At 38.2% G+C, this 27,644-nt stretch overlaps 2 protein-coding genes across 2 annotated transcripts in view; one reads left to right on the plus strand and one right to left on the minus strand.

The window, feature by feature from the left end:
* Positions 1 to 27,644, minus strand: part of CEP85L (centrosomal protein 85L) — a 124,908-nt gene that overhangs the window by 45,728 nt on the left and 51,536 nt on the right. The gene's annotated exons all lie outside the window — the stretch shown is intronic.
* Positions 8,427 to 19,668, plus strand: PLN (phospholamban). The gene is made up of 3 exons (XM_076333483.1): positions 8,427 to 8,657; positions 14,079 to 14,113; positions 16,783 to 19,668. The coding sequence occupies exon 3, from the start codon at positions 16,906 to 16,908 to the stop codon at positions 17,062 to 17,064; it is 159 nt and encodes a 52-aa protein (XP_076189598.1). The 5' UTR covers positions 8,427 to 8,657; positions 14,079 to 14,113; positions 16,783 to 16,905; the 3' UTR covers positions 17,065 to 19,668.

Below are 27,644 nucleotides of genomic sequence, written 5' to 3' on the forward strand. Positions count from 1 at the left end.
CAAACTCACAAAAGCACACTTTATTTAAAAATGACAATCCAGAACTGGTCTTTATGGGCACCTGCAGAAAGAATGAAGTCTAGCCAAATTACTTGAACCTGTGCATTTCAATTTTGCAGATATAACTTCTGTACATGTTATAACTGATAGCACATGGGGAAGGAATGATTAGGTAATACACTGTTTTCCACTCCCTTTTAGACTGATAAACCAAAATCGTAAGCAGAAACAAAGAACCCCCCCAACACCCCTCCCACCTTTGTTCTTCTCCAGCTCTCATTACCATGAACGCAGATTAAAAAAAAAGACAAGGAAAAAAGACAAGGATATTCTATAAACAGCAGCCAGTAGGGGATTTAGTAAAGACACCTTACTGGGGATTGGAAGACAAAAACAAGTTCTCTACAAAAACAGCCTCATGCAGAGTTAATAAGGTCTATGGATGTCAGAGCTCTGCACAACATGAGTACAGTACTCATTTACATTTGTTGGTGACTACCTTGAAAAACTTCAGCAGATGGAAAAATTAGATGCATACTAATGTTTTCTGCCCCGACTGCAGGAATTCTCCCTTGGAGGAACTCGCTGTGTTTCACCCGGCAAAACAAGCAGGACAGCACATGCACTTACTGTGAAAAGATTTCCATTGCTTTGGGCAGGGATTCTACCACCATCCCTGTACAGCATCACATACATCACATATCATCATGTAAACAACAATTATTCAGTCGCTTGCCCCAGAATTTTGGAATTTTTTTTTTTTTTTTTTTTTTTTTTTTTTTTAAAAACTCAAATGGAGACACCATATACCTGCGTGACTTTCTACATCTCAGAGGGAGTTATAGAGGCTTTGTGCCTCTGACAAATCAGGTCCTGGAATCTCAAGAAGTCAGACATTTGAAAATCCTGGCCTGAAACTTTTGCGTCACTGACAAACAGAAGAAATGCAGCCAGTTTAACACTGGACTGTCTATGAAACTGGGAACCACATAAGTATGGAAGGTAGTCACATAATTTGTGTGTGGAATAAGCGACATATTTAAACTGTTTGGCTTCAGTCCAGATTATGAACCTTTCCCACTTGAGTTTATGAGGGGTACTTGAAACGCACTTGTCTCTAACAAAAGTAGCAGTATGATGTAAGGGTGCATTTGAACATCCGTGTCAGTGTGTGAAAGTGTTTTCCTCCCTTAGGAGATAAACTGGGGGGGAGCCCTAGCACCTTCTTAATATAAGCAGAAAGAGTAGAAAAAATTTCACACTAAAAAAAATACATCACTTCCATCACCAGCAACTAGTACTTGTCACTTGTAGGTCTCAAAGTATCTTAAAAAGAAACTAGCCTTATAATTCTCATTCTGCAGGAAGGAAACTGAGACAAGAGCAAAGACAATTTGTCCAAGGCTCTTCAAAGAGCAACAAAACACAGCAGATTCTCTAGTGTGGAAACCATTTTGTAAGCTAAACACTGGTTTTAACAGATACAAATGAGACTATCCCTGCCTAAAGAAGTTTTTGATTGAATTAAAAAGAAAACCAAGGTCTTCTCCATCCAGAACATCCTTGGAGCCAAAATGGAAATGAAGCTGCATCTTCTGTTCGAGAAGATCTGAATCTATTTTTCATCATGCTGGCAAACGTCATACACACAGGCAGGTCTCCTGAAGCTCCACCTGGGGACTCCCTTTAGTGTCCAATACTGAGAGAATGAGAGGGAAAAATGATTCCCAGTGTAGTGATGAGTCACTTTGCTAGAAGTGGGGCATCTGCAGCAAACCCCAAATTCCTAGTATACTGTCTAATAGTGCATGAATAATACCAAACATTTGGAAAGAACTAAAAGCTGGTTCAATAACAGCTAGTTCAAAGCTGTATGTACATCTCTTTACCTAGTTTCTCTGATTGAAGCTCAAAATAGCTTTCTTATAGTCTTTGAAAAAAAAATCAAAAGAAACATGCGCAAATCTGGTAACGTGGGTAAGATTCAAAATCATCATTTTCCAAATTCCAGTCCACTGCAACTTCCATTAAGCTATACTCTATCCACTAGTCAAATTCAAAAGGCTTGCTAATTCTCAATTCCCCTTTTTGCACTGTCATTATTAAGGTATATTTTAGAGGAATGGAAATCTGCAAAATCCTCCATAGGTGGAAAGAAGCACCAGGAGGCTCAGGTGGTCTGTAGGGAACTTAGGAGATCCTCCATACTTTTGCCTTTGTAGTCCTACACGCTGAAAAAGTCATACTGAATATTCAAGCAGATGTGGTTTTCAGCTATATAACCCTATAAGCATATTCAAAGACCATTCTTCCACTGAAATGTTCCCTTTTTTCCTTTCCCTTCCCCTCATCAAGTATGCTCATACTCTGTTCACAGCAGTAGCTAATATATGAAACTAATAAAGTAAAATGGTATATCCGTAATCTGTATACTACTTAATCTACACAGGAGTTATTGCAGTCTGAAGAGTTTCAAATTTAATGTAAATGCTGCAGTTTATTTCAAGAAAAAAAAAAAAACAACTATAAATATACATTTAGTTTCCTCTTAAAAGTAGTACTAGAGTAATCCAATATAACATGAATTAGGCAACTCTATTTTAACACGGAAGAAGGAGGCTCATCTAGAAGGTGGCAAAGTTCATGTTTCAGAATGAACTGCCTTTGTTTTCATTTTCTAATTCACAGAGGTGTCAATACTGTTTTTATACCAAATACTCATATAACCAACTGATACAAAGGAGTGTATTTCAAAACCACAGGACCAATTCACTTTCAATAGAGGCCGCAAAAAGAGGAAAGCAAATAGTTTCTTCTGTAAGAAGAAAGTCATAAAAGGAGGAAGAAAAGCTCTCCTTCACATCATCTCAGTGGCCAAGCAGCTACAGCCAAAAGGACCTGTGAGACTATACATGACAAAGTTTCCACGCTCCAGTGACAACAGAACTTCCAAGAGGAAGCAGCTGTCTGTAACAAAATACATAGAAAACATTTGCAAGACCAGGAAATCTGTTCTTGCTACTCAGAGATGGTCTGAACCAGAGGAGTAGAGCAACGTTTTTATTTTGGCACATTCTACAGTAGAATAAAGAAAAATATGGAGTTTTGTACCTTAAATTCTCAAGTAATAGAGTTTGGGATCTTAATTTTCTGGGGTGCTAGGATCGAAACAATATTTTATTTTTAAAACAAAGGATTCCTTTCTTGCATATGTAATTGTGAAACAGCACTTCATTTCTGAAGAGGGAAAAGACATTCTGCTATTTAAATAAACTTCAGTGATTTCTGATGAAGTAAAAAAAAAAAAAAAAAATACCTTAGTGTTTTAGCTATGAATTGCATGTAACAAAGAAAGGAAGAGATAGATACCTGACATTCACTATGGGAATTGTGCAAGTCTTACTTATAGCCACTCCAAAAAAAAAAAAAAAAAAAAAAAAAAAAGGCAGGGCAATGGGCAGAAGAAACAAGTGAAGAAAAGAAAGATGTCATTCTGTAACACCAACCAAGAGAAAGGTAAGTGTTTCTGGTTCACATTTCCCAAAGTAGGACCAACTAAAAATTAGCCTAAAAACCCTTTAAATGTCTGATCTACGCCATCTCCATGTTGATCTGAATGAAGATCCCAGTGAGGCAAGATGTTGAGGCCACTGGTCTACAAGCTCCCCCTCCACACTACGTGAGGGTGGTCACTGCAATACTCTGCACAAGAGAATCCTTCAGCTTCTAAATGCTGCTAATGTGTTCATCATTTGGGCAATGTTTATGCATTTCTGTTAGGACAACCTTCAGCTGAAGATAGGCAGCAGCTAAATCTAAACCCCAATCGTTTCTCCTCCATTCTGCAGTTACTGTTTAAGTGGAGATAATCCAGCACCACCACTTGGCAACTGGAACATGGTCTTCCAACTTTATCTCTCCTTCATATGCCTTTGTCCCGCCGTTCATCCATCACTCATAACATGTCAAGTAACACAACTAATCTCTGTGCTTCCTAGAACAGTTTATCTCAAAGACACTCAACACAGTTTCTTAGGTATAAGGATCTCAGCACACCACCTAAAGCATATTGTTCAGCTTAACCAATTGAGGACACCAGTAAACACCAAAATAAAGCTCTCCCAGGCATTTCATAGAAATAAAAAACCTTCCACTGTAATGAAGATCACCAAACTTCCTATTCTATATCATGTTGCTATTTTGAAGACACTTTGCACCATTGCAATTAACTGCTACTATTCAATTATTTGACCTTCATTAATCTAGTAAGAGAAGTACACTTCACTGATATGAAAGCAACCAGGTATTTCAAAGAGCACGGCTTTTTGTGCTGTCAATATTTTGTTGCAAAATACAAAAGCTACATGGGTCAAGTCTGTGCTAACTATGTTGCCTCCAAGTGAAATAAGTGCTGCCTATGGGAAGAGGAAGGCCACGGTGGATTTTCAGAACAAGAGCCAGGCAAAATTTCTTGTTCCCCTACTTCTCTCCTAACATTGAGTCAAAGCACCAAAGACCGTAAACAGGCATTATACACTTCTGAGCCCTGTGGTCTATTTTAATGGTTAAAAGTTCATGCCAGTAACAGCAACTGAAATGAAAACATTCAAGCTGACCTTTCTGAAAATGTCTTCGGTTAGTAACAAATCAGATGACTAGTCCTGCCAGAGCCTCCAACATTCCCAAAACGAGAAATATTTCAGCCCAAGTTGTATAGTTTTCTATTAATTTATTTTGTACAGTTTTTTTAATCACTTTGCAATGGTACGCTTCACAAGTTGCAGCTTCAAAAAGTAAGTTCACCTTGTTTCTAATGAAGAACAGAATGTGCAGATCAAACTAATCTAATGACTGTCCAATGTTTAGGAAAAGTAAACACTTCTTGTCCTAGAGGAGAATAACACGACGCAAAGCCTAGATCTCTCAGCAGAGCTGTTTCCTATAATGCTAACAGAGACTGTAAGTCTCACTGTAGAAGCAGGAAAACCTGCAGCCTCAGAAAGGCAACTTCGTCCACATACATCCAAAAGCCATTGAGATTCCAGACGTGAGAGAGAATCACTGAAGTCAGATAAGCATTAAAGGAGGCATCAGGTAAAACATACAAACATATGGGTCATAAATTATCAAATTCAAGCAAGAAGGCATAAAAAAACGTTACTATCTCCAAATTGGTTAGGCTATCTCCTTACCTGGTGTCAATCTGGAATGCTGTTCACACCAGCTGAAAACACTGCTTTTCCTGTATTTTTACAAGGAAGAAGAAAACTCCCATCTCCCTTTAGGTTGCATTAGACATGCAGTACAAATGTAACTGAAGTATACATTAGCTGGGTCCTTTCCCTTAGCAGAAATCAGCAGAAAGTGTCTCATAAGCCACGTTTGCTGATACTTGGATGGCTACAAGCAACCACACATGCTGCAGGAAGCATCTCAGAATCAGGCCAAAAAAATACTGGTTACAAAAAGGAAAGATCTCATTCCAGTGTTCAGCTTCAATACCAAAATCTGCTATTCTGTTCCTCCTACACACACAAACCAGTGCACATCTGTGGCAGCATCCGCTTCTCTCTTCTCTTCATTTTTAGTTACTTTTAAACCAAACACATGCCAACACAAGAACCTTAGCAGCGTGATATTGTAAAGGTACACTTGCAGTATGAGAGAAAACTGGAGCAGCACCATGAAATAATGCACTAACCTGACTACTCAGACTTACTGCTGAATTTCTTTACTTGTGTATTATAAATAATTGGGCTTGGGTTATGGTTCATTTCTATGCAGTCATGGATTATCAACGGACCAGATACTGACATCTCAAACTCTTTACACAGGTTATACAGGTGGCCAGTGTTTACAGCTGGAATTTTAAAGCTAGAACACGAAAGGCAAAAATAGTCCAGGAAATTATTGCCAGTATGAACAGAAGCCTTATTATTATTATTTAAATAAAGGAGCTGGTATGCTGAAGTATAACACGTCTCTTTTTGGACATTATCCCAAACATCAACCGGATCTCTAAATAAATTTATGAGAAGAAACATGCTCTGGTGGCAGATTTCTAATCCCACTGGAGAAAACCCAGATCATCTCCATTTAAGGTCAAGCAAGCAACAGCTGCACATTTTTGTTCCCCAGAACAAAATAAAGCAGACCAGAACCTCCAACACAGATTCCTTTTTTAAAGCTTTTCCTTTCTGATATCCACATGTCTGGACCCTTTCACCCAGGGGTGGATCAAACAGTACAATGATGTGCTCATATATACTGTCTGTACCTGCCAGACTGACATGTCCTGTGAGCAGCACTTTGGCATCTCCCTCGGAACCCCACCAAAATCCCCATCAGTTACACGAGGGAGTGATACTAAACTGAACTAGAAAAATGTTCTCAAGAGAGGGTACCCAAACAAGCTTGTTGTCAGAGAAACAACATCAATACAAGATCTACAACAACCATGTGGTCTGAATTTGTGCATGTTATTGTTATTTAATGAATGTATTTTCAATCTTAAAATTTCTTATCTATGTTAGACATTTACAGAAGGCATGCATTATATTTCCGATGAGATACTAATATTTTTATTAATGCCTTACCTTGAACATTTAAGTATCATTCTTTAAAAAGACGACTAAGCTATGACTGTGTCAGCAGCTCACAAACAAAATCAGCATTCTTTTAAGACACCTCATTTCTAAAAAGCTCCAAAATGATGATTAGGTCCAATTCACTAACAAAAAAAGCTAAGAATTTGGGATAGAGTAACTAAATAACATGATCATTTTACAGTGACTCGGTAAAAGGGAGGAACTGGCACCACAGCTACTGCAGTGCTGGGTGTTGGACTTGAATAACAAAGTACAGCGGTGAATTTCATTAGTAGAAGTTTCATATTACGTCTTACAAAAAGCAAACAATGCAATGATAACTACTTTTGCTGGATGACAGAACGCAATAAAAACATGAAACTCCCCTCATAAAAAGGCTGAACAGTTTGCTTGACTGCGATAGATTTATAATGTTAGTAATGACATTATAAGTAAATTATGAAATCCTTTGTACTGGTAAAGAACTATCACTCCTCACTGTGGAGATATTCAATTAACTTTCAACCAAAATATGTAACCCTAAATTTCCTGGGTTTGATATTAAAAGGATAACACAAAGCAGGCAGATTTATTATATTAAAACTGAGTTTCTAACTTCAACTATGTTATAACCAATTTTGCAGAAGAGCTAAACCTTATTTACAAAAATAAAAATGGAGCTCAATTTGAAACAAGGTGGTACATCACCTCCAAGCTCTTCGTATCTCTGGTTTGCAGCATGTATCACAGCAGGGCTTACAGGGAATGAAAAAAACTAAACAAAAAGCCCCATCATGTCTGGTTTCCTGCTCAAAGCCAAGAATTAATCTATGCTAAACAATTATTGTCAAAACTGGATGTGTAAGTGTTCGGAGTTAGGCTGAGCTGTATTTTTGCGTGCAATTTCCAAATCAGGAAAAGGCATGTGCTGTCAGTTGCATCCACATATGAAGTCTGATGCTGGATGCTCACACACTCAACAGTTCAACCCTTTCACATCTAGTAAATCCTCCACTTCCCATATGCACAAAACCTACTCCATATATGCACTGTGGTCTCATTTGTCATTTCCCAACACAGGATAATATACATTAGATAACCTGCAAAGTAGCATCCAGCTGCTACTCCTATCCAAACAAACAGAACATTCTCAAAAATCACTTGGACAGTTTCCAGCCACAAAAAGAGGGAGGGGGAGAAAAAAAGGGGGGGGGTGGGGGGGGTGGGGGGTGTTTTAAAGGAAAGGTAAATACTTCAAATTACATAGGAATGATAAATTTCAGAGATGAACTTATATATGCCGGATTTTATGTAGAGAAAAAAAAATCCTCTAGCCCACAAATTAACTTGAAAGTTTGGAAGAGTCTTGAAATACAGGGAAATTACTTCACTTCAAGCATTGTCAGAAGAAAGATGATGTGTGAAAACACACATCATACAGTGTAAACTGAATACCAACTGTGTAACAGAATTATCAAAACTACATATACTGAAAGTGTAGTTTAAGAAACCTCTTGTACAAAAGAAAATCATTCCAAGTCAAAAGCCCATATGAAATGTGATCACCCACACTAGAGATTTAGGGTTTTTATAATGAAGAAACACTGCTGTAGCAAAAATAACTCATCCAAAAGAGCTCCCTGAACAAACTCCCATTTAAGTTCTTGTTTAAGAAAAGGCAGGGTGTAAGCAAGCAGCTCCCTTTGCTACCCCACTGAAGTGTGCCGCTTCCCAGATTCTTTCATCCTGTGGCTGCACGGGTGGTGTCCCTGGCACATGGTTCCCTTCACAAGGAAAGTTGTTGCCCATGTTTAATATATTACTGCTGCGAACAAGTTTAGAGGAGCAACTGCCTGTGTCAGAAGGCAGAAATGGGACCAATCACAACTTGTGAGCTGCTGAATGACACCGGGAGCCCTGCCTCTGAAACTTTTGTTATTTTTTCCCCTCAACCTACTTCAATTGTTCCCACAACTTGGTCACAGACTCGGACAAGTTGCCAGAGATCTACAGACACTTCCCACAGCCCGGAGCAGGCTCCTCTGTGCTTTACTAACAGTCACATCAGAGGTAAGGAACCTCTCTTCTTTTATGCTTTTAATTCTTACAGCAAGGCACTGTAGCTGTAGTTTTCTACAAAAACTCCTCTACTCAAATTAACAGCTGGCTATAATTGTTTATCAAAAATATGGAAATGTAGGCATTACAGCTCTGAGTCAAACATATAATGCTGTGGGGGACATATTTTAGGGACAATAAAGGCAACTGAGATTTTTCTATGTGCTGATGGGACACTAGCTGTCCTTGGGTAGATGATTTATACAGGTAGTATTACACCAGAAGGTGAGAAGCTTTCATCATTTTCCTCAGATCTTTGTCTCTCCTTTTTAATTTAATATGTTTTGTTTGTTTTTTGGGGTTTTTTTTAATACAAAATCCACAAAAAGAGTAATTCACTTGAAGTTTTGTAGAGACACTTTTGTTTCCCCAAAGCTGCCTATCCACAGCCCAGCAAAGGTAAAGCTCTTTCACCATTTAACACAGAAAAGCATTTTTCTGATTTAACACACTGAGAAAGCAAACCTTTTTTTTGCTGTATGATGAAAAAGTACCCTTAATTAAAAAATTTAAGCAGTTTATAGCAGTACTAGAACTGAAATTGTATCATGTGACTCAAACTGCAGTTAAAGCTACAGAATTCATACAGCATTTTTGCTGTGAATTCCTTTAAAGGTTTATTTTCTCCTGCTGGCCACTGTAACTGCCAAATTCGTCCTAGAATGCTTCTAACAACAGATGAATAATTTAGTTAGGATTTGTAATATCATGAACCGAATTTCAAATGCATAAAGTAATCCATTTATTTCCAACTAAGGGAAGCACATACACACTGTAAAACAAAATACAACCCCAGCTTTAAAGTCACTGCAAACAAAAAAAAGAGTGCATCTCAGACAGAAACGTGTCACATAAAGGACATTTTAATATTTAGATATACAAATATTTTTAAAAGGAATATGATTAATGAATATGTAGGTCTCTAATGAATTTCTCCTCCTTATAATCATGTTCCCCCCCCTTCCATCAATTTACACCTTACTACTTATGTATACTTAAGGTTCTGGTTTTAGAAAAGACAGACTTAATACAGACCTTAATTTTGTGAGATGTGTTTTCTCTGTTACCGAACAGACACACATAATTCCTTTTCCTATTACTGACCGGTAAAAATATATGCAAAAATATATGCAGGTGCTTGGTTTTGTGCTCAGCAGCCTTGTGCCAGTTTTGAATAGACAAGTATTGGAAGTGTCCGGACGTCCTGTTACTCACAAGGCAAACAATCTGTTATGAAGTTCTCTAGAAGCTGTTTCCAGTAGGCAGAAGTAGCACTTCAGACCTCCCAGTGCCTTCAAACCAATGCCTACGATGAGCAAGAAGATTCTCAGAGACAGACAGACTTTTTTCAAGGCTGAAGTTATATAAAATGTATTTTTCTAGTGAAGAGAGGAGCTTGGATTTATTCTACCACGCAGAGAATCTTTCTCTCCTAACACATACACTGCATACACACACCTTTAAAAAGACAGAGTTTATGCATACACATACAGATTGAACATACACATAGAAACTTAACTGCTGTAGGCAGCTCTTTACTAGAATGCATCCATAGCTACAGCAGGTTAGACGCCTGTTCATCTGAATTCCATCCTGTCACAGAGTTAGGTAATTTAAAGTAGGTGACAGTGTGGCTCAGCTGTTGAGTTAAATCTAAAAATTTCACACTGGTAACATCCCACGTCACAGACATCCAAACCTGAGTAACAACAGCCAACAGTCGTGACAGAAGCATGTACTACATAGCAGGTGACAAGTGTTACAATTCAGATGTGAAACACTGCATTTAATTTACAGCAAATAACAGTTCTATGGTTTTTTGCCACTCATCTGTCAAGACAAGATGTATTTAGAGAGATTCAGATTTATGTATATACCACATTTCTATTTTTAAAAGTTGCATTTATTTCTCATTCTCTGAAGACGTTAGGAATATAGTGTCTTCATTGTACAATACTCATTAAAATCAGTTTGTAATCAGATAGCATAAAGGTGATTTTCACTGATTTTTTCAGACCATCAGCAAACAAAAAATTGTATGGGATACACCTACACAGCTATAGGAACAGCTTTTTATTTGCTTTAAGAGTAATTTGATTTAGGAATAGAAACGTATGCCAACTGGAGAAACAAAAAATCCCACAGGAAAGTAACATTATGTTCCCTAAACTACAAGACACTTCAGAACTGGAAGATTGCTTTTGCTTTCTAGAGACTGATACATGGCTTAAGAGGACTTTCCTGGCATCAAGTTACTTCTCAGAAGTTGAATTTATCTACTATATTCTTCTTTCAATCAATGCCATGTCATTGTCCCCTGAGCTGCTAAAAAGGTTAAAAACACAACTTGCAACATTCCCTTCCACTTCTACCTTTTATACATGCTAGATGTATTTCAATTTTTACTTCAGTTCAAATTGCACTTACCCCATTTCCTATTAATAAGTAGTGTCATACAAACAACCAGAACCTAAAACCCAACTTGAAACTACAAGGTGTTAGTTACTCAGTGTGTGCAGTGGAGGAAGGAGTTCATTTCCTAAAAGAAAATGACTACGTAAAAGGCAAATCATACCAACAGATGGGAAAAAGTATGTGGTTATTATATGTTGTATTTTGATTAGGGGAACAGATGAGTATGGAGGCTGAAGCACTTGCCCAAGGTCCCACTGCATAGTCCTGCAGCAGTTGCAGGGAATTTAACCCAGAGTTAAAAACTAGCCCAAAGCATTAGCTCCCAGGCTACTCTAACGGACCAGCACACAGATAAAAGTCCCAAGTATCCACAAGATATGTGGATAACTTCCAAAAACCAAAATGCCAAGCCTGGTGTGTTCAACTATTCACCAGTGTAATTTCTTGGTATCTACACCTTTCACATTCTCATGGACTTGAAATACAGGTAAAGGCTCTTACTGGCAATCTTGCTTCTAGAACACTGAAAACATTACAGCTAGTCAAAAGGAAGACTGTAAGAGGAATGAACTAATAAGAGGGGGAGAAAAAAAAAGAATCTAATTGAAGTGTGAGCCTTCCCCATCCTCTCCCAAACACATGAAAAATATTGACACTTCAGTATAAAACAGACTTTAAAACAAAAGGTAAAAAGAAGGATAAAATGAGTTTGCTTTTCTTGTTACCAGCACTTCCCAAACTCTATGAGCTGAATAGCTGCTTCTTCCCCCCACCCCAAGGAAATGTTTTCTGCATGTGCCTGAAAAAAATGACATTATATGCCACAAGTCAGTCTCTACCTCTCTTCAATGACTTAATGTACTCCAGTTGCAGTTTTCTCTTTCCCCTTGTGCAATTCCTTGCTCTTTCTACATTCTCAGTCTCTTCCTCTGCTCATTTTCTTCTTCTACTTTCCTCCCTCAATCTGTCCTCTCCTGCACTATTGTCTGCATTCTTGCCTTCACCCATCCCAGTCTTTGTTTTCGACCTCTAGCCATTTCTTTCCCCTTTTATGCTTTTTTCTTTAAAAAAGAAACAAATTAAAAAAATCAACTTTCCTTTTTCTGCGGTCAAGCTGTTGAATTGGCTAATATCCTTAATACTCTTCTTCACTGACACAACTGCCTACTGCAACTCTTAGCCTAAAATCAGAATAAGCAACAGAATTCTGCACCCCTAGCATAGGTAAATACAAAATCCAGCTGCTGGGGTAAATCCTAGCAAGTCACCTCCATACTATGTATTTTTTTTGTAAAAAGAACAAAAATTACAAATTATGACATACCTCTATAAATCACTTCTGTACTTGAAAACCTGTAAGCAACTTCTGTTTTATTGTTGGAAACTTTTACTTACCGAACTAAATTGACAGTAGTGAGACCCTGTAGAGGTCTCTAGAGTTAATTCAGACTGCTTCCTTCTTCACTCCCTTCTCACCCCTCATCTTCCTCACACAAAAAAAAAGGAGATTTTTTCAGACTTGGAGGTCTCAAGTCTGAAGTCACTTGCACTCAAGTCACTTGCAGTGACTCCACAGTGCCGATGAGGAGGTATTTTACAGCAGGGTTCAAAACAAAGCAATGCAACTTGGAATAAGATATATACATTAACACAGGGCAGCCAGCGAAGATGACAAGCATGCTTACGCATCAACTGCGGCTACTGTGCACAGGCAGAGCTTTAAAACTGCAATGTCTTCTCCTCTGGGGGCCACACAATCCACAGACAATGGTAACAAAGGGCTCCAGGTTCAGTTCAACTCACAGCATTTAGTCCTGCATGCAGGGTTCTTTGTTTTGGCACTACACGCACAGATCTTTAAACTTACCTCCTCTGAACACGCAGAGGATGCCTCTTCCCGCCTAGGAGTATCATACTGCTCGCACAAACAGCTACAGGAATTTCTTAGGCCAGGTAATTTTTAGTAACAGTTCTAAACACGTACTAGACCAAGAATCACATAACCTGATGGTACTTTTTGCATCACTATGTTTATGGTTATTAAGACATTTATTTTCAATAGAGGAAACTGAATTACTGGGTTTTGGGGACATCTCATTGTAAAAATCTATGCAAGAGACTGTTACGCAATATTACTTTTTAACAATGCCTTGTCAGGGCTTCACTTGGTCTTATGGGACAGCGACAAATCAAATATGTCAAACCTCGTCTATTCCACTGATATCACTGCTGCATTTAGTAAACGTATGACAGGAAACAGGCTGTGTCTAAAATTGCTGTGGCATTTCCAAAGGAGCCAAGTTTATCCCATGTGACTTCAGTGGAGTCAATGCAGTTGCACCAGGAACGCGCGTGGCCCACAGTTTTCAGTTTGGTCACATACCTCCTCCCATTGTGAAGGACACCCAGGAACAAAGATAAAAATAACCTAATACAAATGAGGGAAACAGTCACATGTTAGTGAAGAAGGAAGCAGTAACTGTGATCAGTGACTCATTCTAGGGCATCAGGTGTAGGGGATACCCTACACAGTAACATACAGGGTCAGCCACATGACCTCTTCATGCAGAATCGTGGTGTGCATAAGACGAGCCTTTCACGTCCACTAACAACACTGGATTAAACACACAATTGCATAGCAATGCAGCCAACAGTTCCTCCTGTGCAATACTCGGTCTTGTCACATATGAGTTACACTGTTTCTCTTGAAAAAAGGTCAAATATAGTTTGCCCTTTTGCTCCACTTTCCTTTCAAGAAGTAGTGCGTGCATGCATAATACTTCTTAATATTGACCTAAAACACAGACAGGGGACCAAACAGCAGAGAACAGCTCCTATTTCTGGCAATGATCAGCCTTCATCTCAGTGTAATTATTTTTTAGGCTGTCCATTTTGACCTTGATAGCCACCCATATGCAGCTGTGTTACTGAATCTGTTTCTCTTTATGCACACTTTAGGTGGGTGACAGCACCATGGAGGATTAACAAGCAAGGTATGTGTTTATTAGTTGAAGCCATGCACTTGTAAAGACAAACTTGTTGAAATACAGACACAGAATTTGCTTCCTTTGCTTATAAGAAAACTTCTCCCACAGACAGGCTTAGTAGGTAAAACAACATGTAGGCGTTTTAAAAATTTCCAATTCCATATGAGCTTTTAAATCAAGAAAACCAAGTTACTCTGTTTTGACCTTTCCTCATTCCTTCTCTACACCATTTTCCAGCCATAAAAGGTACACATTTTAACTTACACTACCTTCCTTTTTTTAAGATCCTTTCTTATCACCTGTCTGGTAACGTAATGTTCAAACAGCTAACATCAGTATGACAGCTCCACTGAGCCTTCTGACCTATTGCCTGCTCCCTTAGCAACATCCTTCACTCATTCCAAAGGGAAGAATAATTTTTTTCCCTCCCCAAGAGATCTCACCATCTCTCCTCACCTGTGGTGGCCTTGCATCTGTGATGCCCAACCAGCTAATACTGCCTTTTACGGAAGCACTTCAAAGCCCCAGGTCCTTACCCCCTGAGTCATGCAAGAGAAACATGTAGCAACACAGCAGTGCAGGTGCTAGCATGTGCACAGTAAATCTAATGCTATACACAGAAATGGACCTCTTGTGCATATACGCAGGTAGAAACTCATGCTGTTCTAGTCCTGAGGGCCCCAAGAAATACAGCAGCCTGGAAAAAGCTGGATATGTTGCTGCAGCAGGTAACTCAGCCCAAAGACCACAGGCTGCACACCCCCGCATTAAAAATTGACATAACAAGTTGTGATGAAGTCATCCGCAGGAAATACTGTTCTCTGTGCAGTGTCCATCACACAAGCTAGTTACACAAACTTTTCCGTACTAGTGTAAATCCGTTAGCGGTTCATCTACCGTGCCTTGTCTACAAGAGGATAAACAGCCCAATGCACCCCAGCCCATACTGGGCTGGGAGAATGAATGTGTCTTCAGCAAAGTCACTTGAGAATTCCTGTGCATGTCTTGCTTTTACTGCACTTAGGGCAGACAGTGACCAGCAAAGAGCTAAGCAAAATATACTTGGCAGGTACTTTAACTGCTTAAATAGACAAAAACAGGTACAGCATAAAGTCAAACAAAGCTGAAAAATTATAGTCACTATGAAAGTTAAGTTCCTGGTGTGTGTTTTGTTCGCAATAAAGTTAAGATCAACTATAGCTCAAAACATAACAAAATCTGAAGTTCAATTTTAGGAGGAGATGTCATCACATGGAATCCTCTAAAGATATTAAAATATCCATGTGTAATCTGGTTTCTTTTAAGTCTCTTTTTAAATACCAACGCTGCCACTGGCACTGAAAGCACACGTATTGTGCTCATACAGCACCATTTGACTCTACAGCCCCACATGGAGGGACTAAAAAAAAGAAAAGAGTCTGAAACACACTTCTGTTTCATTTTAAGGTTTTTCCATTTTAGCCATGTGTAAAGACAAATTCGTGGACAACAAAGATTCATTCAGGATCATCATGTAATTTGGGCAGCCGATATCTAAGCAATGGTTTTCCTTTATGTGGCATATGAGTAGACAAGAATTTCACTTATTCCCTCCCCCCCCACCAAAAAAAAGGAAGAGATGACAAGGAGAGGTCTTCCGTCAAAGATATGGTCATGATACAAATTCATAAAACATTTAGGGGCAAGTGCAGCTTTAGGAGCAAAGTTTGAGAGATGTGTATTTCATCATCATCTTGAAAACCAATTTTTTGCATTGTGATAGCACCTATAGAATCCACCTTGCCATAAGCTAAGCAAGCATATATCAAAGCCAGCCTCTTGCCATGGATGGTTTGTAGAGGAGCATTTTTACACTGCAACTACTTACTGGGAGTTTTAAGACAACTGACACCCTGTGCTTCCATCTGCCACTAAAAAGGCGGAAAATATACTTGAAATAAAACACTTACTTAAGAGACAAAGTTATATACATGCTTTATTTTGTTCTTCATAGCAATCTTCTGCCTTTGCACCTAAATTTTGTGTGGTCCTACATATATATAAAAAAATTAGTCCTTACTCTGTTTTGTCTGTTTAGAAATATACTACTAAAATTCCCTATAGCAGTGATGCATTAGCTTTTAATTACGCACCATAAAGAATTTTTACTTGGAATGGAAATCCTTCAACAAGATTTCTTTTCCTCCCTTCCAAAATAAGGTACCGGTAAGTCAGATTATCTGCCTGGGTCAGTAACAGCCAGCAGTAATATCCAGATCTCCTGGCTGAAAGGTCTGTGACTCTAGCCATATCATCAGGCTTTCATGTGTGCTTGAACAAATAAGGCATGGGGGGGTGGGAGGTAAATCAGCCATGGCCTTTTCACAGACTGTGAAGGATGGAGAGATGATCTAAAGCAATGATGTGAGTAAATCCCACATATCCATAATTTCCATTTTACAATTCCTCACCACTCCTAAGAGGCAAGTGCTCAGTAGCCTTCAGGAGGAGATGCACAATACAGCACAAACCTAAACTTGAAAACCAAAATTTTAAAAATCCTGTTTTAAAGTAAAAACACTGTAAAGGCAATCTATTTACTTCAGGCTTTTTAGAACTTTAAAACAATCTCCATTTGCACTCAACAAAGCACTTTACTTCTGCATTTCTAACTCTTCACTTTCCTGCTTTCCCAGCTCCACAAAGGCTGTCTAAAACAAAAAGAGAAGATAATAGGCACTTTGCACTGTTCCTGACAACTTCTCTTCTTTCCTGCACTCCTAAAACCTCTGATTTGTGCCCTCTGCTTTCTTGTTGCCATGGAGAAGGTCCAATACATAACCCGCTCTGCTCTGAGGAGAGCCTCAACTATTGAGGTCAACCCACAAGCACGCCAAAGGCTCCAAGAGCTCTTTGTGAATTTCTGCCTAATTTTAATTTGCCTCTTGCTGATCTGTATCATTGTGATGCTCCTCTGAAGTTCCAGCACTTCTCTGCACTGTCCTCTAGGAAAGTCACCCCAGAGGGAAGAGAGACCTACACCTGCAACTCCTAATGCAAGGATCCTCTTGTGAGAGGGGCTAGCACTTGGACTAGAGCTGTATGCCAACTATCGCACTATTCTCTTACTGCCTGCTACATGTATTAAAAACACACTTCTGTGCAGAACACTGTTTAGAGCCTGTTGTAACAAAGCTGTGCATGACCTAATTTGTCTGTCTCAGTCAAGAGATGTCTTTTCTGAATGGGGTAAAGTACTGCCTCTTCACAGAGTTGGTAAGTTACTCAATGTTTTAGCTAGATCACACAAACAGCAACTTCACTTTTTGGGTGCCTGAGTGTTTTTAAATTTCTCTGAAAATCCTTAAGCCCTTGGAGGGGTTCTGAATTTGGCCCATGTTCACCCAAAGAAGAGCTACAGGCACACAGCCCTCAACACATCCTAAGAAAATTTCTGCTCTGCTTACTTCAAGGTGCTGCACCTCTGCATTATCAACTGAAGGCATTCAAATTGTTTCCGTGTTTTTAAGGGAAAATGAGAATAAACAAAAAATGTCTTCTAACCCAGAAATAAAAACTATTTCACAGGCTTTTCTCCCTATTTAAGGGATCTTATATATATACAAAAATATATATATAAAAAAAGTACGTGTATGTATGTATGTGTGTGTATACACGCACACGAAACTTGGATCTGAAAAAAAAAAAGGCAAATTCATTTACAGTATTTTTCACTAGATATATCCTTACAGAACTAAGTGACATCTGGAAAGTTTTTTCACTACGTTTTGCAGAAAAATTGACACTACCACACTGGTATCAAAGATTTAATTTTCTATAGTCATTTAACTGACATGTCAATTGACACAACTCAAAAATAATTCTCCAAGTTCTTAACATTTGGCTTCAGACAACTTTATTATGGCCTGCTGTAATTTATGCAATAATCTCCTTAGTTTAAAACTACAGAAAACTTGGTATATGCCAATGTCACACAAGGTGGCTTATATCTGATGCGATACAGAAAAAAGTTTAGGTCACTTATTGCTGTGATTGAAATGTATCATACAAATGCAAGTAACGACACCACCCTCAACTGCAAATGCTTGTTAGAGAACAAGCAAGTACTTTCCTGAAATAAATGATACATACCATTATGCACAGGAGGGAAAGCATTGAAGAAATCTCTTTTCAACATGTAAAGCACAGTCTATACACATAAAAGATGAAGTTTCTACTCCAGAAGTTGTCAGTAACAAGACTGAGCAGTGGACTTCAAACTCTCCCACGTGTTGCTTGTATTGAACTAAGTTTCTAGAAACTTTATACAGTTTTCAAATTTAAAAGAGAGCTCAAGAATCAATAGAGGCCAAACAGACATCTATTTTTTAAATAGGCATCTTTCTATACCACCCTATGTAAGCAATCCTATTGATGAATACAGAAAATCAAAACAATTTTATCTTAATCTTGTATTCTGCCTTTAATACTCTATGAGTAGAGGTTGATAATGAACAGCTGAGCAGGAAGGGAAGAAATCTTTGAAAAAACTATGTACTCGATGGAATGCAAGCAAATCCAGTGGTGATGCACTTCCTATCTGGCAAATACATATGCTGAGACCAGACCTCTGAAATAAGGTTAATCACTAAAGGAAATTATTTAGCTACTGTAATAAGGATTAGGGCAAGCACTGATGAGATAGGCAACACCCCCCCCCCAAGTAATATGAATATTACTGATTCGAACTGTTAATGTAAATCTCAATTTCCATTTCATGCATTCTGACCACTCTCACAAATGAATAAGATTTTAGTAAGCACACTTTCCCTATTAATTATTATTCTTAAGAAAAGCTACAAACACAATGCAATAGAAAAATCTAAAAAGTTACTTTCTTCTCTTTTTAAATCTGTATTTTTGTGATGGATAGGGTTTCCAGTTTTAGTTTGCTTTGGAGGTGTTTCAAGAAACTTCAATTGGAAATAGACAACAGTTTTGCAGTATAGAAAACCCCCTGAAGAAAAAAGGTGGTAAAATATCAACACGTACATTCTGAGGACACGTTGGGATTACAGATTTCACAAGTCAGTAATATATAGAAGTCAAAGTAAAGCATTGCTAAAAAAGTAAAAAGCCCCCCCCAACACTTTCCTCTTATGTACCTGAAAAGCCATTATTTATTTAAAAACAATAAATAAACAAGAACAAAACCAAGGTATAAATAACCTGGAAGCCCTACTGTTATTTTACAGCAATGCAGATAAATTGCATGTACTGTATGGTTCATTTGTGTCTTAGGGTTCTGCTGATCAGAAAAACTGCTACCATCCTCTATATGACTAAATATCAAATGAACCCAGAGATTAAAAAAATAAAACCTTTTGTACCTAGTACATTCTTCTTTGTATACTTATATGGGCTTTAAAACTAACATCTACTGTATTTTTATTTATTAAAATGACTGCTTGAAAATATTTTAATGCGTAAAATAAGATACTTAAATACAATTCCGTTTAGAAAGAAACATCCATTCTATCATCTATTTATTAAAGTTATGTGAAAAAGAGCTAGTCATCACACAGCTTTCTGATTCTTTATACCTCTGCTTATTCGGTTTTGGTTTTCAACAGTAGCCTTGCCTATTTTCTGATGTCCAGATCACTTACACATACATAATTTACACTCACCAACTAGTGCACATAAGCAATCCTAATGAATTTTATGGAAGTGTAATCAGAAAGTCACTACTTTTATGCGCCATAATAAAAAATCCAAACACAGCACGTAGCTTGGATTAAGTTCTAATTTCTTTGTTCCACTCCACTCAAGGCTATGTCTTTTTGCTAATTTCATCTTACATACTGATAGACAGCTAAACAGGCAACAATCTGGTATTACTCTTCCCCCCCCAAAAAAAGTGACAAACTTCCGTGGCAATTTTACACTGGGAAAGAGCTGAATCAGGAACAAGAATATGGTGGTTTTAAAGATGTGTCTCCTCAGCCAGCTCTTCAGCAAATACTGATAAATCTACCCATTTTTTTTTTCTCTAAGTGAAGACATTACCCATTTCAGAATTAGAAATTTTGTTCTGATCAAGACTAGCCAGTAAGGCACTTCAGAGGGCAGCAGGTACTTGCATTTCTTTATTAACTTTTCTGCATCAATTTAGCAACAACTACCCTTCCTAGCAGAACTGAACCACTCACTGGAAAGACAAGTACAAAATAGGCTTAAAATTTTTCACAAAACATGCACAAAATGTTTGCTCCCGCAGCGTAAAGAACTTTTATGTAAGTTTTGCTACAAATACACACAGAACAATAATCATGTCAGACATACACACTCATGCCGAGGTGTACTTTACCTATAACCTCTCTGCCAAAATTAGAGCAGAGTAATGAATACATTAATTTAGAGAGTACTCTTGTTCGTATCTGGAAGCATACTAATATACTATAAATTACAGACCAGATACCTGTATTTGTATGGGTATTAATAAATAATGTCTGTCAGAATACAATTAGAAAGTATTTGTGAAGCCCTACAACATCCGTAGATATCTTTTAACAACAAATGTAGTCCTTTTAGCTTTGACCTAGACGTTAAAAACTGGAGAATAAATAAATAAATAAATCTGTTTTGGTTATGGAAGGAGAGGAGTGAACACCTCTTGTTCATTGCAAGGATTAAAACCAGAACAACATATTTATAAGGATTCCCTTAAAAACTGATGTTCATCTCAGTAAGAACCCTGGTAATTTAAATTATTTAAAACAGGCCCAAGATTTATTGTAATATCTGACAGTTAGTTTAGTCAAACTGATTGCTTTATAAGCCCGGTTTTGTGGTTTTGGTTTGTTTTTTGTTTGTTTTTTTTTTTTTTAAGATAAAAGAATGCCAAAAGTTCCATTCTTGCATAAAATACAAAACTATAAAACACTGCCCTCTTGTGATCCTCCCTAAAAACTTAGCTGGTTATTAAAAGGAAGTTTTGGCAACATTTCACTGTTAGGACTGAGTGGTCCCGTTTGTTTCTTTCCTTTTTTTATATATATATTTTTCTACATATAAAACACAATTGCTATGTTATTAATACTATCTTCAAATAAGCTATTGCGTATGTGCTATTAAAAGCACCAAGGATGCATCCTCTGCCAGCCCAACCTAGATTCTTTATAAGGCATTTGCAAAGCTGCAATGAATCCTATACAGCAGACTGCTGGCAAAACGCTACCTACCACACCGCACGATGCCAAACCCTAGAAGGGCAGGAAACACCCCTTTTAACAGAGGTACATTTTGCCCAGATGAGAAAGTTTTCTTCTTTTTTTGCACCTACAGAGATCTTTTAAAAGTAAATTTTCAACAATCTATTGCTGAAACAGAGTAAGTCTTGAGAACAGCCATTTTTTTGAAAATCAAATGGGCCTGAAAAGTACCATACACATTAAAAAAAGTAAATAAAGAGCCAAAGTATATAAAATTCAAGTCCTTTCTCCATTAATCAGTTCTTCATAAGTTCTTCAATAGTGAAGTGAAAGCTATTGTTAACTCTAATATTTTTTTTATTTTTAAGGTATTTGGAAAAAAAGGCTTCTAGGAGCATCCAGGTTCCTTTCTTGGGGAAAAAAAAAATCTAGTTATTGTAAACAAACTTTTTTTTCTTAAGTGGCAGAAACTAAAAACAGGTAAACAGCTGAGGACACAATGAAATTCATGTGAATCTACATTGCTTACTACTGAAGGAGCAACCTGAAGCTACAATCAAGAGTCTGCTGCAAGCATAAAAGGGCAGACTGATGGACATTATGGATCTTGCTAATAACAGAGGTCTCAACCTGCTACTCAATTTTCTGCTTATTGTCTTGGTTCTGGTGCTTGCATTTATCCTTGTGAAGCTGATGTGAACCTCTGTGAGGCTCCGCTTCCTTCTCAGATCTTTTGAGGGTTTTGCAGTGATAATGTAGACACTTCAAACTATCTGAATATAAATATGCAAAGACTGCAGAGACTGAAATATCTGACAGTTAGAGAAAGTGTTTGTATACCTATTTTATCAGAAAGCAATCCTAAAAGCTGTGCACAATTATCTACCTGCCACTGAGTAAAAAAAAGCATCTAGGGCCTTGCTGAGTACATGAAGAAATCCAAGTATGCATCAGCAGTTACTGTAGTTTTCTCACTGCTACAGCTGATTTCTATTTAAAGAAGTCAGATCTACAAAAGATCTACAGCCTTCAAGGAACATCATTTCTGCAAAGGGGACAGCAGGAATCAAATTTTTAAAATGGGATTTCCATAGAATGTGTACTTCATGGGAAATGACACAGATACAGCAGGAAGGCAGGATGGAACACCTACACTGGGTTGACAGCACGCATCAAATTACCTGTGGAGAGCAAAAGCAGGGATGCTGTAGATGGAAACAAGGATATCCATGGAAAGCAGCTTGCAGCAGCCAAGATGCAGATAAGTTTAAATATGAAAGCATAATTGTTACACCTTTTTTGACACCTATGGTTCTCAGCAACACCTTAAAAGCCAGAAGCCGTTAGTGTTGTCCAGCAGTATCAAAAGAAGAAGCTGACAAAACAACTGAGAAACAAACAACGATTAATAAGGGTTATCATAACTGTGCCTACGAAGCCCTTAACAGTGCCACGTACACGAGCAGTAGGTGCATCTGTACAAATGCAAGTGTGCTACATCCTTAACAAGCCGGATTTACCACTTATGCACAGGTCAAGCGTGCAGCATGGGAGCTCTCAAGCCGTATTTGACGTAACACTTGTTACTTGCCAGTGCAATCACCCAGTCCATAGCTTGTCCTTCCATTAAGCATGCAACATAAGCTTCTTACAGGTCCTTCTATGGCCCTTTACAGGATGATGTACTTTCCCCACAGGTCCCTGGGAAGGACAGCGACCAAGAAGAGCTTGCTTCTGCTGCAGTTATTTGCCCAGAAGGTAGCTCTATGCACCCGAAATATGTTGGGAAAGAAGGTGGCCAGACTGGGGCCAATCAGCTTACTCTCAGCATCTCTCTTTCCCCAAGTACAACGTGGGAACAGAGGGCACCAACACATATGCATTTTACAGTAAACTTAATGCCATACATAGGTATATTAACAGTCTTTTGCACACACGCAAAAGAGGCAGATGTTGCTCACGGGGTGGGGAAGCCCCAGCTTCCAGCTTGCTATTGCCAACAACACATCCCTGATTCAGCACGTATACTGTTGATCCAGCACTTCTCACAAGTCCTGAATATATTACAGAGCTGTTCTACTCACGTTCATGCTCAGGATTTCCAGATGATTACCATTGTTGTGGGGTGGTTCAGTTATCTGGAAGAGACCCATCTAAATTGGAACTACAAAAAGACTTTTCACAGGATAAAGCCAGTATGTCTAAGGAAACAGAAAGTTTATGTGAGTTCTACTGTTAACAGACATCCGCGTTCCACTCTATGCTACCTAATCCAAAGCTTAGGCAACACTAGCTGGGGCAGCACAGATAGTCAAAATGAAAGCTTTTCTCTCATCTGCTCTGAAATATGTGCAATAAACATTTAAAATAGCTTCTGCAAACTACACATCTATAGCTTTTTAATGTTGATATAGTAATACCAATTCCTGTCTGTTTGCATTTAAAGCAGAAAACTTTGCACAGCTACATCACCGTAAGCACTTTATCACTTATTTTGATAATCTTGAAATATTCCGCTTTAAAAAAAAAAAAAAACAACAAACCTGTAAATTTATACACAAGGGATATTACATTGTAACAGTTACATAGTTATGTATTATTTAGGAGGATTTCTGCTGGTGCTTGACATAGATGGCACGAAGCATACCACAAACACAGAAACTGATATGAAGCCCACTCTAGTCTGAAGAAGAATAAAAATGGTTTTCCCAACAAAACGGGAATTCACTGATACACTGCTCGGGCTTGTACAAAGCTTATTGTCTGTACACTCTTCTGTATATTCAAAAGTCTTCCTATCTTAGGGAAACCACTGTGACAGTTTAATAACTAAAATTAGACAAATGAGTTAGCCCTGATGAAAAATAAAAATCACATATTCCTTTTCAATAAAAGGAGAAAGATGAGTCTACTGCCACCAACAGTCACGTACTTCCAGATCCAAAGTTACATACAAAGGAAGTCTATAAGAAACTCTGCCATTAGCACGTATAAACAACCCCAAGAAACAAGCCTAGCAGCCTCCTCTCAGCCAGCAATGAAAATTAGACTCTTCAACAAATGTTGAAATAAGCTGCTGAAACCGAAACATGCATTCTCCTGAGACGACATATAAAATTGGCAAGTTATCAGTTAACCAATGCCAAGTCTCTTTTTACAAACGAGCATGGTCCAAGTTTGGTTTCCCATCATCTGCCAGCGCTTGCTCCAGACTGAGCCCACATATGCACTATAACGAACACAACCCCCATTGTTGGACTACCAACTTCACAGAAAAAGCAACAGACCATAAAAGCTTAATTGCGGCTCACAGTGAAGGAGTTCACTCTATTAACTAAAGGTGATAATTCTTCATGTTAAAAAGTTTTATCTTGCTGAAAAGTATGGTTTCATCAAAATGCGTCAAGGAAAAAATGTTGATATTAATCAGTTTCAGTTTCTGATCTGCCAGCATCATAAGAATTTGTTTCGAGTTGACATTTAAGAATAAAGTTTTCTGTGGCAACAGTATTATTTGAAGAATGCTGTAACTTTTTCTTTGAACTGAAGTTTTACAACTTTTGTTTACCAATGTTTAGGTATGCATGCAAGTTAACTTTCTTCCTTCTCTGTTTTGAAATGAAGATTGTTGTAGTATCTCTAAATTTCTCAAGGCATTAAAATTTAATTTCCAGTAACTTTTATATACATGGTACGAACAAGGCAGTGTTTTCCTTATTAAAGAAAAAAAAAATAGTAAACCAGATACATTAAAGGAAAAAGATGCACTTAAGCAATTTCCATCTATTATTTCTGCTATGTTCTGACACAAGTTAGGACACCATGAAGAAATCATACAGATGTCCCATACACTGGAAAAAACAGAGATTCATCACGTGGTGCCCACAACATTGTACAGAGCTAACAAGTAGATATGCAACCTTCTGAAACCTTCCTTCTTATTGTATTATCTCCCACAATTTTAAAGGCACGCTTTCATTTTAAACCTCATTTCTGGCCTAGCATACAGTATGTACCTAGGTACATTCAGATAACAGGACAGATAATAGGATCAGGCTTTAAGAAATGCCTTTACATTAAAACATGCAGCCTTTTTATCCAGATTTGTATGGCCTCCCAGTTTAGTAAGTGGGAACCGCTGTTGCGTATTATAAGCATTTTTTCCCCTTAACATAGGCCTAATCACACCCTTCCTTACTTTGGAGGTTTAAAAAAAAAAAAAGTATTACAATGGTCATGTCTGCTGAAAGATCAGCTGTACACTGAAAATAATTAAGTGTATGGTGAAATATAAATTCTGTATGGAAATTATTTTCATTGAAGTACTGTTAAAAATCTGTTCCTTGGAAATGCGTAGGAGAATGTTTATCTTCAAAAAGTATACATTAACTAGTACACATTAGCTAGAGAAAAGAATTTTCATATACAACTCTGATGTTACACAATAACCATAGACCAGATCCTCCTTGGAGATTTATTTCCGAAACATACAAACATCACACCCACAGCTGAACGATGCACCTTCTCTGAAGAAGCATTCTGTTGATCCACAGCATCTTTTCTGCAGTTGCAAAACCTGACCATGTCCTGAAAGACAATCTCAACGTAGCTGTAGTCTTCTACCCAACATTCTGAGCCTCCCTTACAATGCACAGTAAATAATTTTAAAAATCATGGTTTACAATTGGAATGGAAAATCCACGTTGTAGACCTTTTAATTTGGGGAGCAAAATGTAACAAAAAAACAACAGGTAGATGCTGAGTTCAGTTAAATTCAGACTATTAAGGAAGCAGAGAATCTTAATTTTGAGAGCAATTAACCTTGGAACAGCTTTTAAGGGCTGTAATACATTATCCCTTACAGTAAACTTTAATTAAAAACTTGTCTGATTTTATAAAAATAAACTCTAATTCAGAGTTTTGTGAGGTAAACTGTCTATACTAGTCTGTAAAAGGCATAAAAATTTATTTGTAGACTGTATTAAGTCCAATAGCTGTTCCTGAACCATCAGTCCTCAAAACCAACTCAGAAAATTGTTGCAGTCTATTCTTGCTTCGTTAGTGATAGCTGCCCTCTATAGTCTCTCCCTCTACCAGCCTACCTTAAAGATACACAAAGCTGCTCCAGATTCTCAGTTAAAAGCAAAGTTCATTTTGTTTTCTGTTCATGGCAATGGTGGTTTTAAAGTAAAAGGATGATAAACTGTAATTTTTTCAGTCCTGTAAAAAGAACACTGCATTTCCATCAGCATACATGCTTATTAAAAGCAAAATAGCAAAAATAATCCCCACTAAGAGGAAAAGAAAAATTAAAAAGTTTCTATAAAGGTGGGGTTCTGCTTTTATAAATCACCAGCTTTCTCTAGCAAAATCTTATGCTTTCTGCTCTCTCTCTTTCCTAGGTATATATTCTGCTTCGGATTGTAGTTTTCTTAGTTTCTCAGAAATAATAGCATCTCAGTTCCCAGGTACACATATGATGATCTTTGAAAAAAATCATAGCACAATTATAGAATCATAGAATATCTCAAGTTGGAAGGGACCCATAAGGATCACCGAGTCCAACTCCCTGCTCCTCGCAGGACTACCTAACACTAAGCCATATGACTAAGAGCATCGTCCAGATGCTGTGCTGTGACCACTTCCCTGGGGAGCCTTTTCCAGTGACCGAACAGCCTCTCAGTGAAGAACCTTTTCCTCATGTCCAATCTGAACTTCTCTGACACAGCTTCATTCCATTTCCACGTGTCCTATCGCTGGTCACCAGAGAGAGGCGATCATCACCTCCGCCTCTGCTGCCCCCCATGAGGAAGTTGTAGACTGCAGTGAGGTCACCCCTCAGCCTTCTCTTCTCCAAGCTGAACAAACCAAGTGACCTCAGTCGCTCTTCATAAATCTTGCCCTCAAGATCTCTCACTATCTTGGTCACCCTCCTCTGGATACACTCTAATATAGTTTGATGTCCTTCTTATACGGAGATGCCCAAATCTGCAGTGTAGAGTGGGACAATCACCTCCCTTGACGGGCTAGCTATGCTGTGCTTGATGCACTCCAGAACACGGTTAGCCCTTTTGGCTGCCAGGGCACACTGTTGACTCATAGTCAACTTGCCATCAACCCAAACGCCCAGATGTCTTTCCGCGGGGCTGCTCTCCCACCTCTCGTCCCCCAGTTTGTATGTATAACCAGGATTAACCTGTCCTTACACTGAGGTTTCTTTAAAAAAAAAAAACCAAAACAAAAACAAAAACACACAAAAACACATGTCAAGACAGGAAGAACCGCTCTCCTTTCTTCATCTCTTCTGGCATCCCTCCTCCTTACAGCTGTAACATCTGGGCAGA

Source organism: Aptenodytes patagonicus, chromosome 3, assembly GCF_965638725.1.
Source record: "Aptenodytes patagonicus chromosome 3, bAptPat1.pri.cur, whole genome shotgun sequence".
Lineage (NCBI taxonomy): Eukaryota > Metazoa > Chordata > Aves > Sphenisciformes > Spheniscidae > Aptenodytes > Aptenodytes patagonicus.